At 35.5% G+C, this 19444-nt stretch overlaps 1 protein-coding gene across 1 annotated transcript in view; it reads right to left on the bottom strand.

Moving 5' to 3' along the window:
* LOC140158568 (uncharacterized) overlaps positions 1–19444 on the bottom strand; it is a 93348-nt gene that overhangs the window by 27000 nt on the left and 46904 nt on the right. The window contains exons 4-11 of the mRNA XM_072181708.1: positions 16109–16537; positions 12214–12596; positions 10650–10720; positions 9235–9404; positions 8280–8414; positions 7049–7168; positions 4526–4648; positions 1240–1325 (exon numbers count right to left, since the gene is read on the bottom strand). Of these exons, the coding sequence (XP_072037809.1) occupies positions 1240–1325; positions 4526–4648; positions 7049–7168; positions 8280–8414; positions 9235–9404; positions 10650–10720; positions 12214–12596; positions 16109–16537 (1517 nt within the window). The remainder of the gene's footprint in view (positions 1–1239; positions 1326–4525; positions 4649–7048; positions 7169–8279; positions 8415–9234; positions 9405–10649; positions 10721–12213; positions 12597–16108; positions 16538–19444) is intronic.

The following is a 19444-nucleotide window of genomic DNA, read 5'->3' as shown; positions in this document are numbered from 1 at the left end:
TTCCATAGGGGTGTATGGATTTCTGTCTTCCATAGGGGTGTATGGATTTCTGTCTTCCATAGGGGTGTATGGATTTCTGTCTTCCATAGGGGTGTATGGATTTCTGTCTTCCATAGGGGTGTATGGATTTCTGTCTTCCATAGGGGTGTATGGATTTCTGTCTTCCATAGGGGTGTATGAATTTCTGTCTTCCATAGGGGTGTATGGATTTCTGTCTTCCATAGGGGTGTATGGATTTCTGTCTTCCATAGGGGTGTATGGATTTCTGTCTTCCATAGGGGTGTATGGATTTCTGTCTTCCATAGGGGTGTATGGATTTCTGTCTTCCATAGGGGTGTATGGATTTCTGTCTTCCATAGGGGTGTATGGATTTCTGTCTTCCATAGGGGTGTATGGATTTCTGTCTTCCATAGGGGTGTATGAATTTCTGTCTTCCATAGGGGTGTATGGATTTCTGTCTTCCATAGGGGTGTATGGATTTCTGTCTTCCATAGGGGTGTATGGATTTCTGTCTTCCATAGGGGTGTATGGATTTCTGTCTTCCATAGGGGTGTATGAATTTCTGTCTTCCATAGGGGTGTATGGATTTCTGTCTTCCATAGGGGTGTATGGATTTCTGTCTTCCATAGGGGTGTATGGATTTCTGTCTTCCATAGGGGTGTATGGATTTCTGTCTTCCATAGGGGTGTATGGAATTCTGTCTTCCATAGGGGTGTATGGATTTCTGTCTTCCATAGGGGTGTATGGATTTCTGTCTTCCATAGGGGTGTATGGATTTTTGTCTTCCATAGGGGTGTATGGATTTCTGTCTTCCATAGGGGTGTATGGATTTCTGTCTTCCATAGGGGTGTATGAATTTCTGTCTTCCATAGGGGTGTATGGATCAAGGGTGAAAATAAGTGGGAGCCGGGAGCCGTTGAGCCCCCCAAAACCCTGAAATGGCCCTGGTCCCATCTAAATTTAAGCTGACCAGGGGACACTTTTCTTCAGAAACTGGCCCCTGGTCACTACACCCAAAAATTCAATTCCATAGCCATTAATGCTTCATTATGCATGATGAACTTATTCAGAACAAATATTGGCCCCTTGTTGATTAGAAGTGGCCCCTGGTTCCATATTGAATGAAGTGAACCGGGGGCCATTTTGTGTAAAAAGGAGCCCCTGGTTCACCATTTCTTATTTTCACCCTTGGTATGGATTTCAACTGGAATAGCCCAATGAGGCAAATAATAGACTTACCCCATTCCTGGCAGTTTCACAATTTGCATAAGTATTTTCTGAATTGAAAGTCATTGCTATTTCATATTTCCGAGAAACACAATTTGCTGTAATATAAAGAAAGAAAAAAAAAACATGTTGTGAACAATGCCAACAAAGTGGAACATTTTTACTGCCGAATTTATTTTTACCAGCAAGGATAGATTTGCCTGCTTTCCAAACCGCTGAAGTCTTCAGCTCCAAGTTGCTTGTTGCCGGTTCATTATATAAATCAAACTGTCAATTATGAAATAAACCTATGACAAACAGCAGCATATATTACTTAATTCTTTCCTGTATACACAGATGAAGTTGAACAAATTCTGTATTTAAACACATTAACTTTCCCTGTATGCCCTCGTTTTTTTAAATGTTATTGCTACAGTAAATGAAAGCTAACACATCCTCTATATCTGGTAGAAACCACTTTTGCAAAACAATTAGCTTTGTTCCCCAACTTTTCTATAGCAACAGGATGAATCTACTAGATTTAGGTATGTGCTCAACTTCATTATTCAGCAATACCGTGTTAAAACAAAGGTACACAGTAAAGATGAATGAGGGAAAAATACGCAACTCATTTAACTTTATTTATCCATACATGCTAAAGTAAATTCCCTTATCATTTAGTAGTATTTGGTGCTGGTATGTTTTATCCCTATGTATAATTTTCAACCAAACGGCAACATACTAGCTTAGATCATCAAGCAACATTTATCTATGTTATTGATTTTTGTATAGCAGGGTATATAAATTTGGTACTTTTGGGTTTGGAAAAAATACACATCCTTGGAGGGTATGGGAAAAAAGACTTCTTAAGGTTGCTCTGAACCCTGGAATTATGGAAACTTTCGGGCATCATAACTGCTAAATTGTTGATGTAATGTAGGCCTATATAAAAGTATACATATTTAGAATGGCAAAGACTTGATAAGTTCATCTGTGAGGTCAAATTTGGGCCAAAAAACTCCTTCAACATCTGTTACCAGATCGTATGATTATTGATCCTCGTCTGCGGCGTTCTGTCAGATCCCACGACCAAGCTGTCAAAATCCCAAGATCCAACCTGGTCAGCCACCAGAGGTCATTCCTTCCATCCTCAGCTCACCTTTGGAATGCTCTACCCGGTCCAATTATCTCTAACCAGAATCGGCTGAGCTTCAAACGGGAGGTTAACAACTATCTTGGCGCCAACCCATCAGCGCTATCATACCGATTTTTATTTTTTTGAATTTTAATGACCAACTTAACCAAAAATATTTGAAATTTGGGCGAAAATCTGGTTTTTTTATGATTTTTTTGAAAATTCAGCATTTTTTGACCATTTTTGGTGCAAATTTCTCGAAGTTGGTCGAAATTTAAAAAAATGAAAAAATAACTCCTAGATATTTTTATCTAGTTTTTAAAACTTAATAAAAAAAATTTTTGGCCCAATAATTTTTTTGGTAGGATGTACGAAAAAGAAGTGGGCCAAAAATTTTTGGGAATTTGGGCCAAAAATGAGCATTTTGGCCCAAATTTGACCTCACAGATGAACTTATCAAGTCTTTGCCATTCTAAATATGTATACTTTTATATACTTTAGACCAACAATTTAGCAGTTATGAGGCCCAAAAGTTTCCATAATTCCAGGGTTCAGACCAACCTTAATTAAACACATGCCAAGTCACAGAAAAGTACACATCTCTTGAAAATTAAATGTGTGGAAAAAATAGCCCTTCATAAAAATATATACTTAATGAAACTGTAATGTTTACTGCTATAAAATTGTTTAAAAGCTCCGAAGCAAATAATAACATTCTCTATATTCTTTTTATTCACCTTTAGAACCACATAGCCAATCAGAAAAGATGTTAGAAACATATGAGGGGTGTAAAAACTCGTCCACAAGCGCATTTTTCCTGTTGATTACAATTGTGTCATAATCGTATGATATTAGTATCGTGTGTCCGTTTCCATCATTGGGCCTGTTTGTAGCATGTTCGTGTCATAATTCGTGATGAAAGTTACCCGTATGTACGCATTTGGTCATTGTATTTATGTTTACTCAATGGACTTCATAATTGCTGTGGTGTATGTATAACCAGAATTTATTACCACACGATGACGAGGTGCTGACCGTGTGAACGCTCTCATCATTCATTTATCATAATCGGGTAATTACATAATAGTGTGGAGTGCTTTCCAACGTGTTTCTGACATGTAGGATTCATTCATTTTCTTTGGAGGTAGTTACATTTATATTTGATTGTTAGTTCCAATATTTACAAAAAGCAGAATTCAAGAGAATGTTTTTGCGTATCAAATAGGTTATAAACGAAATTAGAGATGATGTTTCAAATGCACTCCCACCTTTTAGGGCTTGTTCATTCGACTATTCAACATCTGAGCTCACATGCATTATTTTGTTAAACTTCTTTCTCACAAAGTAATACGTAGTTATTAACCTATAATCATTTCTGCTTCACATTTGTGTAAAATTTTGTGTGAGATTTATATGCATATCTTTATTGACTTTCTCCAAAAATTCAGGCATGAGACTTTACTTGAGATATAAGTAAACAAACACCTTAGTACCATATTCATTCCAATAAGCGCCCATACCCCAATAAGCGCCCACCCAGGGTATTTTCAATTTGCTAATTTACCATTAATGTTGAAGTGACTCATAGACATTGATACAGTGAAATAGCTGGAGGATTTGAAGTCCTGTGTAAACTTGCAATACATTTACTGCATCAGAAAAGCTACTAGAACATCTTTTGACCCCATTATAACATAGGTAAATTTGTCTCTAATAAACAGCCCTTTCAAAAGAATTAGGTGAACCAGGTAAAAAATAAGCGCCCACCCAAAAGGACTTTGTAAAGCGCCCTGGGCGCTTATTGAAATGAATATAAGTAAACAAACACCTTAGTACCATATTCATTCCAATAAGCGCCCATACCCCAATAAGCGCCCACCCAGGGTATTTTCAATTTGCTAATTTACCATTAATGTTGAAGTGACTCATAGACATTGATACAGTGAAATAGCTGGAGGATTTGAAGTCCTGTGTAAACTTGCAATACATTTACTGCATCAGAAAAGCTACTAGAACATCTTTTGACCCTATTATAACATAGGTAAATTTGTCTCTAATAAACAGCCCTTTCAAAAAAATTAGGTGAACCAGGTAAAAATAAGCGCCCACCCAAAAGGATTTTGTAAAGCGCCCTGGGCGCTTATTGAAATGAATATGGTACATTTCAAACTGTAACTCCCTTACCACTGCATGTCACACCATTCCCAGAGTACCCTGCTTGGCAGGCACAAGTGTAACTCCCATCTGTGTTGGTACAGTCTGCATTGGTATCACAGTTGTTATTGTTGCCACTACACTCATCAATATCTAGCATTGGTCGAGACAGACGAAAAATAAAGTTAATTTGTTAATTTATAACCCAAAGTACATGTAGGGGCCTACTGTGCTGTACTGCGCAGGTCAGCAACCAATCATGTCTCGCCTTTGCCCTGACGTCAGGCGCAAACTAGTCTTTTTAATTCGGTCTTCAATTATATGCTTTAGCCTACCCCAGCCACTATGTGCTACTTTGGCACTGTCCTGGAGCAGCCTGGTCAACAGGACCCTGATTTTTATAGCTTTTAAGACGTTGGCTCATCCACTTGAGTAAACTTTGAATAGCTCTTTCCAGAGCCACCATATCCAGGGCTGCTGTTTTTTTTTATTTGAAAAAAAAATCACAAAAATCCAAGATTTTTTTTGATTGATTGGAATTGTTTTAATTTTTTTTCTCCAAGACCACATTACATCTGCTAAAGTCAACCAAAGTGGCTCAACACAATGCCTAAGAGTTCGCAATTCCAATTATGAAATAAAAATCAAACAAATTGTCACTCAAATGCAAAATATTGTTGATGTCAAATTTTAAGTAAATCATGTGAAAGTTAGAGATAAACTATGGTGATTTCCATTAAAACAAATTGTAACTGGTAAACGACTTAAAAGGGTTCTTAAAGTTACTTAAAATCATAAAGAACATCAAAACTAGCCTAAACAGGCTAATATAGATGATTATTTATACCAAAACAACACAGACTTGTCCAAAATTGTCCATAATTAATAATAATTACTAAAACTGAGAAATTATAGGAAAGCATGTGCATGTAATTAAAGGCTCATTCAGTGATTTGCTCATCAGGAGGATCGTAAAATTCATCAAAATCCAGGTCTTGGCACATTTGTTACTGTCATACACGTGCTGACATAACCTGCTAGTGGTTAAGCTGAAAGCCGCATATCAAAGACAACAAAAGATATTTTACACATATCTGTAATTTCTGGAGCTTCAATTTTGTCAATACTGCTGTTTTCTACATTTTTGCCAAATTTGTCATTTCAAAAATACCTAATGACAATTTCGAATGACTTATCCTTTCCTTCTAGTGCACATTTTTACAGAATTGTGCTTAAACTTTCATGATTTAGGCTAAAAATGTGGTTTGGATAGGCCCATTAAAGTTCATTTCTCAGAAAGATGTCCCACATTTCCAACAAAAGTTGCAATATTCACACAATGTTTTGTGTTTTTTATTTCATTTGAGGAAACATAATTCTCTCCTCTACCGTGTGATAGACGACAGGCAGGTCCAATATTTTGAGTATGATAAAAATATTGGACCTGCAGGTCGTCTATCATAGGTAGAGGATAGGTAAAATGAAAATTGCTATCGTTTATTCTCATTCTTAGTCAGTTAAATATTAATTTAATAACTGTAACTATTTTTTAATATAATGTAACTATATATTTTTTAAAGCAAAAATTAAAGCCATATTATAACATTTGCTGAGGAGGACGCCCTCACTGATTTTTTAAAATTTATTTTTTTACACGATTATATTGTACTTTATTAAACCAATATACCCTGAAAAAATCAAGACTCTAGTTTCTGTATTTTTGTCAAAATCTGAGATTTTGAATAAAACGCCGAATCAGCGCTTTTATTATTACGATGGAATTATTAGTCGAACGCATACCCGCTGTTCATCAAACACAGTACGTACACGGCGTCCGCGACGGTGATCTACACAACAAAGGGCCGTACCATAACATGACCGAAGGAGTGGTACGTATATTGGCGACATATGCGCTGGTAGTAAATTCCAATTTTCTTTGCTCTGCCGTAGTTGTTCGGCTCAAAAATAAAAGGGGATATATCTGACAGTAAAAACTAACATTTTATGGCAAAGAAATGCTAATCTATTTTGTATGAAAATGTTATAATATGGCTTTAAGTTACCATCATAAAAACTCTAATTTGTCTAAAATGCACGAAACCTGTTTACAACTTCACATCTTTTGTTGTGTGTACTGCTAGCGCGTTCAAGTATTCCGCACTGCGTCTACGCATACAACGCGATTCATACGTGCACCTCTATGAGCGTGTTACGTGTTAACAACATTCATGATGACGTGGGGTCGTCTACAGCCTGATAGACGTCTACAGCTTGATAAACACTCTCGCGATTGTCCAATCAGATTATGTGTCTACGTAATAGACCACTCCCACTGACTAAGAATTACAGTTAGGAGTCATATGTTACATGCACATCCTTCTATTGCCCCCTTGACCCACTCAAAGTACCCAAGTTTTCCCTGATGTTGGCTGATTTCTCATATTCCTTGTCTAAAAAAATGGATTTTCATTTTTTCTGAGTGGTTGGGAACCCTAGCCTGTTACAGTACAATATAAATACATCTTGTACTTTTTAAATTGTAGACTCCCTTACCTTCGCATGTTTCACCACTCCCAGAGTACCCTGTGTGGCAGCTACAAGTATAACTCCCGTCTACATTGTTACAGTCTGCATTGGCATCACAGTTGTTGTCACTACTACACTCATCAATATCTAGCAACAAAATTAAGAATCAAAACAATAATGGTTTGTTAAAAGCATGCATGATTAGAAGTCCATGAACCAAATCTTATTTCTCCCTTTATCCCAACACGAATATCAGCGGTATGGTATACTTCTCAAAAGCTGTAGAAAACTGGGTTCTGTTGAACAGACTGTTCCAGGAGAGGGTGAAAGTAGTACATAGTGACTGGGGTAGGCTAAAGCATGGCAAGCCAATCAATGATGAACCTGTACTTTGGGTTAAAAATGAATAAATTAACTATGTTTCTCTCCGGTCCTCATCCCCTTTGAGTATATTTTAAACAGCTCTTTTTGGAGCCGCCATATCTTTAGTATTTTTAGTATTCTTAAGGATTAATTTACTTTGAAAGGTTTTGTGATCAGTGGGCATAACTGTAGAACTGTGTTGAGAGTATCAGGTACCCCTATAACACAAGCATGTGGAACATGCATTCTAACATGGTGCCAACTAAATAAAGTAATTTCACTAAAACTGAGTCCATTGTTGCAATTAATATGTATTACTTCTTGTATATACTAAGACATGATTGTCAAATGTTTGGGTCAGTCAAAGAGGGTAATACAACTTCTTTTTAAATTTGCCTCCTTATGAACAAGTCTTTTCATAGCCTCATATATAGAAATGGGCAGTCTACATGCATAATTCATTAGTCTCATCCTGAAGTTCTACCTAATTCTGACACATAATTGTCCAACAATAAAACAACTGAAGCAAAAACATTCATGTAGTGCTTGATGTGAAAACAACTTCAAACCCCTGAATTTTAGTGTGCTTGTCTTGTTTCTTATCTGCAGTTAAAGTAGAGCCTGAAATTCTCTGTTTTTCAGAAAATGGAGCGATTCCACGGAATTCGAAGTAGAAAACGGAAAATGGAATTTTGCAACAACAGGCAACATTTAATTATTTAGGTCTAATTTCCAATGTCCATTCAATAGAATGCACAAACCAATTAAATATTTCTGGATTTCCCTAGAGTGGGTAACTTTTTATTATTATTTTTAGAAAACGGGAAACAACACAGATTTTAACATTTACAAAACAGAGAATTCCGGTGTCAATCTGTCAGTAATTATCACTTACCTTCACAAGTATGTTCATCTTGATCTGGATGTTCATATCCAGTATCACATTCACACCCGTAACTATTTGGTGTATCATAACATACTGAATTTAAAGCATCACAATCATCGCTTGCAGCATCGCATTCATTGGTACCTATCAGAGGAAAAAGGAGATGGCGAGTCAAATATTGTAATTACATTGTAGAGTGCAAAAGATATGATTGCAATGTCCAACTCACACTACACATTATGCTTATATACAGAGACAGAATAAACTAAAACAAGAAGCAGGATATGAAATAAGTCAAAAGAGTTCTGAAGAAAAGCTTTTCAAAATGATCTTGAATTGACTTATGGAGTGATCATTCTTGATGGAATTAGGCAAAGGGTTCCAATACATTAGGGACATAATGGAAAAGATATTTGACTATTAATCTAATCTATGGCCAAGTTTGGAGAAAACCGTGATTGGCACAATTATATGCCTGCCAATAGTGATAGGTTATACAGAGGTAAAAAGGATCATGTTTCAGATTCCTTAGGGCTCCAGCTTATTTGATACAGGATAATCTCCCAGCATTTTGACACTTTGTTTATTGAAATTGGTCATTTATTTGGATGGCATGGGGAGTCTGTGGGGAGACTGAAAATCTTTGACACCAAGAACATAAAAACCAACACCAATATCAATAGAATATGGCAGAGAATAATAATTTGTGATGCAAAATTACAATTTTCAGACCCATCCAAATATGTTATTTGGTCGGCACCTACTCATCGATAAAAAATGTGTCAATGAAAATAAGCTGGATTCCAAAGACATCTGAAACATGCCCATTGTTTAACCTACCAATACGTTCAAACAGGGTAATGAATTTGACTACAGGTGTGATGGCACCATCCCACCTGCTTGTACCCATATAAATAAAATAATGTATAAAAGGCTACCTGATTGACAAATAATGGTGACTTACATCCATTTCCATTACATGAGCGTACTTGACCAGGGTTGAGAGGGGACAATGGTTCTTCTTGTAGGGAGCTATCCACATTATTCTGCACAGCTGTATTAGTGTCATCAGAACTCAGTGTAGTCGACACTGTAGCAGTAGCAACATACACTTGACTTCCACCTCCAGCACGGCTGAAATAAATTGTGCACAGCATTAGTAATTTATGAACAGAGCTAGTTCATTTTGTTTCAGAAAGCACTGTACATTATTTTCATATCTATTCTTTGATGTAGTTTTAAAATAACATTATTTGTTCAAAATGGTACAGATTTATTTCTTATATTCGGGTTGACAACCTATGATAACCGAAGGAATCCTCTAGTAAAGCTTATTAAAGACCATTAAAGGATGGGATACAAGCATCAGAACCAGGGATGGAACCCATTCTCTTTATGACTTGTCTGTACACAGGACTAAGAGCTTTTGTGATTTCTGAACCAAAAGATGTATGGAGGTGAGAAGAAATTCTACAATCAGAAAAATAAATGCTGATAAACTAACCTCGCAAATAACTAAACATAATTGTATAATTCTTGAACTTTGTGAGATACATTAATGAAAGGAACATTATAAGAGATGAAGAGTATATGTCCAAGTAGGAACTCTCGCAGATAAAAAGAATGAAATATATTGTTCTCTTGTCTGCATTCATTTGTTCATCAGTAGGTTTGACCATTTAACTCTCTCCTTGGGATTCAGGGGCGTATCCAGGGGGAGCCACAGAAAATTTCCAGGGATAAAATGGGGATGGCTAAGAGTAAATTGTCCTTAAAATGATTTAAAATGTGGCAAAAAATCGACAAATGGGGACAAAATTTTGCTTTGCCCCTTCACACATAAATCCTGGCTACGCTACTGTGTGTGATTATTTCTATCTTTGGTACATCATCCTCTTACTGTGACTAACGGTGGAAAAACTTACCTCCCAAGTTTTAATTTTTTGCAAAAAGCACTGTTGACTTATGCAACATTTTATCATCTAAAAACCCCACTAACTTACTACAAGGAAGAGTTTTTGGCTCTTTTCTATTTTCATAACACCCAAACTTATATAAACGCAGGTTTTTTTAAAATATATTTTTCTGTCCTTTGTATCCATTGTATACATGAGCATTCTGGTTATTGTGGCTACTATATTAATGAATACTTTACTGAATACTAAAGTATTCAGCAAGGTCCTTCAGTAGTGTTCGACTGCTCTTTCTGCATATCTTGTACAAACAACTATGTCGCACATTGCTTGATCGTCAAATGAGGTGCCAATGTTATGACATGATTCAATTAGCCAATCAAAACCCCACTTCTGTTGACATTATTGAACTTTTTTTGAAAATCAGTAATAATTCCATACATTTACAAATAAGATGAGAACTTACTAGCATTGAGAATTTACAACTGGACTCGTTCCATCACACTTGAGTTGAGCTACGTTTAAAGCAGTGGCAATCTGTTGCATAGAGAAAAAATATCAAAATATCAAACATAGCTGAATGTATATATTGTCAATAATTTCACATGCCTGAGACTGCTTTGATAGTAGGATAGTTGAATTATTCAATCATTTGTTTGACAGTTAATTATTGTACGTACTTCTTTCAAGATTTGCAAGTGCAGTTCCAGTTGTAACACTCTAGAAGTACATTTACACCAAATAATAGTATGTCACAATCTCTCAAAGATTTTAAGATCCAATGCAGATTTTTTTTACTGCTGACTTTTAACTCAGTCTAAATAAGCTTGAGATGCTCAAACTTACATTCTTATATGAAATATTCTCATTAATTCAAATATTGTGCTAATCACACAATTCCAAATAATAAATAATATAATAATAAATGATATAACTGTAATTCCCCACTTGTCATTTGATCACTGAATATTTGTGAGATCTGTGAATGAATGCACTAATTAGGCAAATGACTGTTCTATTGAAAGGGCATATATATTGCCAAACAAGTTTAACTCCATTCAAAGAGAATAATTATTACATTAAAAGTTGACACTCGTTACAATTTTTTTATTCGTATTTCACCTGAAAAAAGACAAATTGTGTTGGTAAAATGCTGGCTCGTACGGCACTTATCAGCGTTCGAAGCGAAATTGATTTCCAATGCTCCAATGATACCTTGTAGAAAAATACAGCACTAATTTTTTTGGGATTAAAAAAAATATTATCAAGTTGTGCCACATGACACATAGCTCAATCCTAATCATTCATTTAGTTCTACCTGTAGGCGGGACTGTAGGTAATAGAAAAAGTTCACTATTTTACTATTATCTTGAAGAAAGACATTATCTGACAATCAAATCACAAGTCTAAGCATTCGAAATCTTGAGTATATGCCACAATTTTGCAATAATTTTCACCTTCTTGTGATATTTTAATTAAATGATTGGTTATAAGAATGCAAAGTAGAATGAATAAATTCAAATTAGACTTTGTACCAAGTCTTTAGACTTGATTGTCACATCATGTGAAAAACACCCTAAAAATGCAAGTTTTTTGCCCTTAATTCATAAACTTGGCCAAATGAAATTTAACTTTTATTGCCAGTTAGAACGAAATGAATAATTAGGATTGAGCTATGTTTTATTTGGCAGAAGTTGATAATATTTTTTTTTTTTAATCTCAAAAAATTAGTGCTGTATTTTTCTGGAATGGGGAGTAGGTGCTTCAGACATCAAATAAAGCACCTATGCTGTTAGGAGGAATAGTTAGTCAGTCACTTTTACATGTCAGGGAATCATTGTTTTTGCTTGTTTCTAAACAGAAATCAAGTTTCCCTTTCCCATCCACTGCTCAAGGGTGGAAAAACAAAACAAAAACAACAATAAAATAACAAAACAAAATAATAATAATAAAAACACAAAAATTAACAATCATGTCATTTTTACCACTGCTGCTGGAAGTAACAAACTTCATTTAGTTATTATACTTACCCCATTTTGGGCATTTGTACAATCACTATTAGACTGTGTTGCTACAGTAAATGCTACTTGAACTGTCTTCGTACTACAAGATGCCTCAGTGGTTTCTGGTAAGGTTGTGACTTCATCAGTTGTGACTTCATCAGTTTGGTCTGCTGTTGTTACTTCTTCAGTCGTTTGCTCTTCTGTAGTTTGGTCTACTGTTGTTTCTTCATCAGTTGTGACTGCATCAGTTTGGTCTGCTGTTGTTACATCTTCAGTAGTTTGCTCTTCTGTTGTTCCAGTTGAATCAGTTTGCTGCTGTTGTGTTGGAGTTGTCTCAGCACTAGTGGCTGTTTGGTCAGTTGCAGTATTAGCAGTAGTGGGTTCTGTGTTCTGTGTTGCTGTATTTGCAGCTTTTGATGCAATTTGAAGTGCAAAAATTAAAAAAAGTTCATTCATTTACAATTATATAATTGCAATCAAGCTAAAAATATTGTTTGACTTGCACAATAGATCCCCTCCAATTATTATTTTTTATAAAGGTTATAGCCAAAACATGTATGCCTAATATAAATAGCGTAAATTGAGAAATTTCTCTACTGTATACCACTTTATTCATATTTTGAAACAGTTTAGAAGTGTTACGGAACTGTTTAACTTATTAAAATAAACAAGACGGTTCTTGAGCCACGAGTCTCGCCAGCTTTCGCAACCACCTGCTTTCGCGATTACTTTTGGTAACAGAAGTAAAAAATTTGGGATGGTGGTCCCAAACCCATAGTGCAACTATATCAAATGCCCCACTGAAGTTTTTATATAAAATTGGATCAATTGTGCCCATGTCTATTGATTGAGCTATGACGAGTTCAATATTTTAAAACTCAGAGCAAGACCAGTAAACATTGGGCATAAACCATCCAATTCTATCATTATGTTTTGGATCCAATATTTTCAAACACAAATTTGGATTCATCAAAACATAATAATGGTTGCAATTGGATTTGAACTGTTTATATGATTATGAGACCATATTTTGTCATTTTCATTCTATTTTACAAATTGACATCAAATGACCAACTCATAGCGAGACAAATAAATTTTGTATTTGGTGAAAAAACATCCAATTTTATCATTATATATTGTGTTTCTGAATCTTTTCTTGGTCAAAAATTTGGGAAAAAGTTGTAAAAACTTGACCAATTTGCATTAAAATTGGCCCAAATTTTTGACTTTGATATAGCTATGGGTCCAAATTTATTGGAAATTGATATATCGGGTGGGTCCACTTTCAATCTCTCAGCGGCACACCCCTACCCAAATGAAACTTAAAGAAGTTGTAACTTTATTACAACTTCTATCACACATGGGACAGGACTTCAGGCTATCAAGAATATACAGCCGTCTATCACATGACCTGCCCAGCAAGCCAGTTGCCTGATGAGTACAAGTAAATGGTAAACAAGTTTCTTTCATTTCAGAAAAAGGGGAGTTTACGGTAACTTAATTTTTGCTAAATAAAACTAAAAAAGGGGATAAACGATATGAATTTTTATTTGTACTGTCCTCTACCATTATTTTACTTGCCTGCTGTCTATCACACGGTAAAGGATAGTAAAACAATTCGCATAATTTATTCTCCAAGTGTACAATGGATAATCGTTGCACTGTTTAGCAGCTTTATTCATTCAAATGAAATTTCTACTAAAGATTTAACTTTAAGTGTGTTGATTGTAAATTTAAACTCCAATTCATCAATATGCATGATGCAATGATATATTTGATAAGCTTCCATCATACTAATCAGACAACAAGAATCTGGACTAAATAATGCAATGACGATGAATATATGAAACACTGAGCAACTGTCCTCCAAAAGAGAGATCAAGGATGTGACGGCAATTTATTGTGACCATCTAAGCTAAGAGAGAAAGTGCAATGATTTCTTTTAATTCAAGTTAGTAGAGATACATGTAGCAAAATATGCATTGAGATGAGGAACAGGTACACAAAATCTCCACTCCTAGTTGAGTCATGCATTACTGCCACAATAGCAAGCCTAGAGATGGGCATATTGAGGACATACAAGTCTTTCAAATTCAATCTGGCAGCAGACTGCAATATTAAAATTTGCTTTTAGAAATCTTTAGCCAAATTTCAATGTAATAATATTATTTCTGACAATTAAACACAGAAGACAAAATAATTCATCAGGAAATTACATTTTCAAATTACCACTTCTTGATGACTTTCCTTTTTAAAAACTGAGAAAGAAATATGTCACACTGCACAAAATGATGATCAGCATACTTTTGATTTGTAATCAAACAAAAGTATGTGGTAACATTTGCTTGAAAAGTGTAATGTATTAGACTTTAATATATCTTGTATTATCAATAAAGGGCACACAAACAGAACTAATATAACAATATCATAAAGTAATATTACAGTCTGTCTAGCCTGAAGTACAAAGTACCGACGCGGACGCACACATTGAGCCGACTTTGAAGGCACACATACCTGCAGCAGAGACGCAGCACTGCGCACTGTTTACGCGGTCTGTACGCGCGCGTTGTCACTTTGTACTTCAGAGTGGACAAACTGTAGTGAGGATGGTATGAAGATGTAGGATGTGCATGATGAATTGTAGGCGTGTAGTTGATATCTATAGGAGAATAGGTAATGAGTTGATAAACATGTAGGATAAACAATACAATGATGAATATGAAATTTCAAATTTCCTCCAAAAGAGAAATCAGGGATTGAAACATGAAGAAGCTAAAGGAGAAAACACCAATGAGACATATGAGAATAGATATGTCAATGAGCTGAAGAGCAGGTATACAATGTCTCCATTCAAAGTTGAAATGGGTCACAAGTTACAAGAACTGTAAGTGTAGGGATAGGCATATTGAGAACATGTACACAAGGATTCTAGGATACTAATATACTATAGGATTTGCGCAAATGAAGTGAGTCACAAACTCAATGCGCAGTCATGCTTGTGGTATGTCGAGTGTATCTTATTGTGAAAAACCAAGTAGCTGAACTGTTAGCTCAATATGCTAGCAAAATATCTCAACTCATGTATTTTTGCCCAAAATGGTCCAAATTAATGGCAGACAATCTTCGCCACCTTGGACAAATTTATTATTGTAATAGTAAGCACAACGTTACCATGCATATGCACATCAATTTTAGGCCAAGCGTTACAAGGTGCACCAAACTCCTAATAGCAAACATCAATCAAACTGCCAAACTGCTTCACTTTTTAAACAGGGTTTGAATACGTGTGTCAAGGCCCTGACATATAGCTCTGTTAAATTCAATCTGACTGCCCACTATAATACCAAAATCAATAATAGAAGATATATAGGCCTATATCTTTAGACAAATTATGTTGTAGTAATCACTCTTAAAAATGGCAAATTTGTATCATGAGTGTTTTTACTAATACAAATTGAAAGCAAATACCACTTTATATTAAACCATTGTATATCTTGTATTGTCAACAAATGGCACAAAAACTGAACTACAGTTTGTTCGGCTTAAATAAGGCAGAAATTATTCAACTTTTGTCACTGCGCACGTCAATAAAGTCCCAACTCAAGCTCGTGTAAATTCACATAATCGTGCACCAGTCACACATTACGCAACGCACAACTAGCATAAGTATTGGGTCCAATTGCATGCTTACCATTCTATATCAATGCGTGGTGTTATGAGTCTTATTTTTTCTGCCTTACATAAACCAAACAAACTATAATAATAATATCACAAAGTAACATTAGTGAGGATGGTGAAGATGTAGGATGTGCATGATGAATGATGTATTATTGATGAGTGAATAAAACAATATATGGATGGATGAATGGGTGGTATCCGTGCAACATCAAGGTATTCATGTATGTTATCTTCAAATTGATACCTGCTGTGCTTGCTGATTGAGTTGCACCACTTGATGTAGTCACATCACCTGCTGTAGTCCCATCACCTGCTGTAGCTGTTAGAGCTGCTGTACTTTCAGCTCCTGTAGTAGTTCCTATACCTGCTGTAGATCCAGTTCCTGCTGTGGCTGCTGCTCCCGATGTAGTCACATCACCTGCTGTTGTCACAGAACCTGCTGTAGCTGTTAGAGCTGCTGTACTTTCAGCTCCTGTAGTAGTTCCTATACCTGCTGTAGATCCAGTTCCTGCTGTGGCTGCTGCTCCCGATGTAGTCACATCACCTGCTGTTGTCACAGAACCTGATGTTGTCACAGAACCTGATGTTGTCACAGAACCTGATGTTGCTGTTAGAGCTGCTGTACTTTCAGCTCCTCCAGTAGTTCCTACACCTGCTGTAGATCCAGTTCCTGCTGCAAATTTATTAAATAAGGTTAGATTGCTGAAAAAGCTAGGTGACCAAATACTTTAGTTGTTACACTTGAAAAATGACACCGTCACAAACTATGTGTGATAAAGTATGCTATACAAAAAATACACCAACCTGAAAGGAAGGATGGATTGTTCCATTTCACAAAGCAAATGACAATGGTCAGCACAATGCAAAAATGGTGTAGTGTTTTTACATTACTGTCAATGGACTCGTCCATTTCAAATTTAACCCACACCCTTCTATATGGTAAATCACATTAATATTTCAATTCCAGTTGCAATATACAATCAACCCAGCTGGATTTTTTGCATGTGCTTCCTTTATATGTTAAATTCCAGCTGAAAATTTTGCAATGTTTAAATGCAGTTGGAATTAAAATCTTCCATGCCATTTCTACTGATGAAACTATTAAATTTGGTTCAGTTGAAATTCCAAAATCTTTCTCATGTAAAGGGCATGGTTTTATGAAACAACCCACTGTACTTATTAAATAACAACTCAGGGGGCACTATACATGGACAAATCAGGGTTCCCAGCATTTTCCCTGATATTTCCACTTTAGTTGATGTTGTTACAGGGTGTGAACTGTTTCAAATGACTACCTAGCTTGAGATGAATTCTTTCCAAAAGTATGAAATATGATTGTTTATTACTGAATGTATGTACTGTACTACTTACTGTTTGGCATCATACAAGGAACTACTCCCCATTCCAGAAAAATACAGCACTAATTTTTTGGGATAAAAAAAACCCGTTATCCTGTTTTGCCAAATGAAACATGGCTAAATCCCAATCCTTTAGTTAGTCCTATCTGGCAATAAAAGTAAAATTTTAATATTTGGCCAATTTTTGGAAATAAGGGCCCAAAACATGTGTTTTTATGGTGATTTTTGTATGCTGTTATAATCAAGTCCAAAGACATAAACTAAGACTAATTTCAGTTTATCCATTCTAGTTTTTGGAAATTATTTAATTATAGTAACACAAAAAAAGTGGGAATTAGAGCAAAATTGTGGCATCTAATCAAGATTTTGAATATTTAGACTTGTTCCAAGTCTTTGATTTTTGTGACTCAATTGTCAGAAAACATGGCGAAAATGTTTTTGGCTCTTTTTTCAAGAAATTAGTAAAATAGTGAACTTTTTCTTTTATCTCCAGTTACTACTAAATTAATGATTAGGATTGAGCTGTTTTATTTTGCAGAACTTGATAATATATTTTCAATCCCAAAAAATTAGTGCTATATTTATCTGGAATGGGGAGTACAAGACATGTGTATGTCAAAATTACTAATAGTAATTGCACTCTCAGGCAGTTTTTCTCAAATTCCCAGGGTTTTCCCTGTCTGAAAATAAAAATGAATTTTCATTTTCCCTGAGTGGCTGGGAACTCTGACAACAGACTCGACTCATAGATACAAATGTTTCTTGAAGAGAGCTTTGTTATCTAGAGGATGAATCGGTCACAATGTGGTAAGGTGAAGTGAGGTATTACTACACTCTTACATTATCTCAACATAAATGGAACAATCCATCTCTAAAATGAGGGATGGTGTATTTTACTATCACACAGGGCTTGAAATAAGGAGGGCTCAAGGGCCCTCGCCCCCCGAAAATCATGGAGGGCCCACAAAAGACACATACAGCGGGCCCAAATGGCCGCAAAATTTGTGGCAATTTGCTCACTTTTTTGTGGAGTTCATAGGTTAAAACCAATGGCCCAAATTTGAGCCCCCCCCCCCCAACAAATTTGTGAGGGCCCTCAAACATTTAAGATCAAGGGCCCAAATGGCCCTCAGAAATTCTGGCTTATTTCTAGGCCTATTAATACATTAATAAAATTAATATAATATTTAATTTAATTTAATATTTGTTTTATAGAAGTCGTCATTATATTCTAGTCAAGACAGTTTTACTATTGGATGCAATGCTCCTTAGACACTCAATTGAGTTTTGAACGTAAATGACAATTGTGTTTAAACAGATAAAATAGTCTGGGGTGAACCAATTATACCAAAGTCATCATGGTCCTGGGTAGCTTTGGCTATTCCCATAAGCTAGCCTCCCCACCCGGAAAATATATAATGGTGCTGTCACTGACAATCAATGCATGGGGCATATACACACGTATAGAAGTGCAGTTTGTCTATACACTGGCGAAGCAACTGCATAAATGCACTGACAGCACTCTCAACTTGAGACAATTATTAAGACACAGTATAAATTGTCCACTGCATAGTACTTTTAAATGGATGGTAATTAACCTGGATGATGTGATAATAAATATGGTAAGTGGTCATGTGGTTCTATTCTACCAATCGGCAACAAGAATATTTGGGTGTGAACTATATGATGATGATGATGTAGTAATCATGAAGATGATTGATATAAAACTGTAACTTTTCTCCAAAAGTACAGAACAAGAATGTGATATTTATTGTGATCATGATGAATATGAAATGGCAACTTTGGGAACATAGGGAAACAAAGGGAGAAAGCACCGTGATATCTGAAATACAAGTAGTTGATATAGGAGAATGGTAATGAGTTAAGGAACATGTATACAATACAATAATGAATAGGAACTGCAAATTTCCTCCAAAAGAGGATCCAGGGATGGCAACATGGGTAAACTAAAGGAGAAAGTACCAATGATACATATGAGAACAGGTATACAATGTCTCCATTCAAAGTTGAAATGAGTCACAAATTACAACAACAAAAGGTCTCTTAAATTCAATATGACTAAAATACCAAAATCAATTTTGAAAATATATATCTTAAGACAAATTATGTGGTAATAATCACTCTTTGGAAATGGCAAGAAAAACATTGCATCTAAAAATCACAATTTGTATCATGAGTTTTTTTTTCTAATAGAAACTGCA

Source organism: Amphiura filiformis, chromosome 1 (genome assembly GCF_039555335.1).
Source record: "Amphiura filiformis chromosome 1, Afil_fr2py, whole genome shotgun sequence".
NCBI classification, from domain to species: domain Eukaryota; kingdom Metazoa; phylum Echinodermata; class Ophiuroidea; order Amphilepidida; family Amphiuridae; genus Amphiura; species Amphiura filiformis.
Note: the sequence above shows the minus strand (reverse complement) of the source record. Positions and strands in the feature narration are given on the sequence as shown.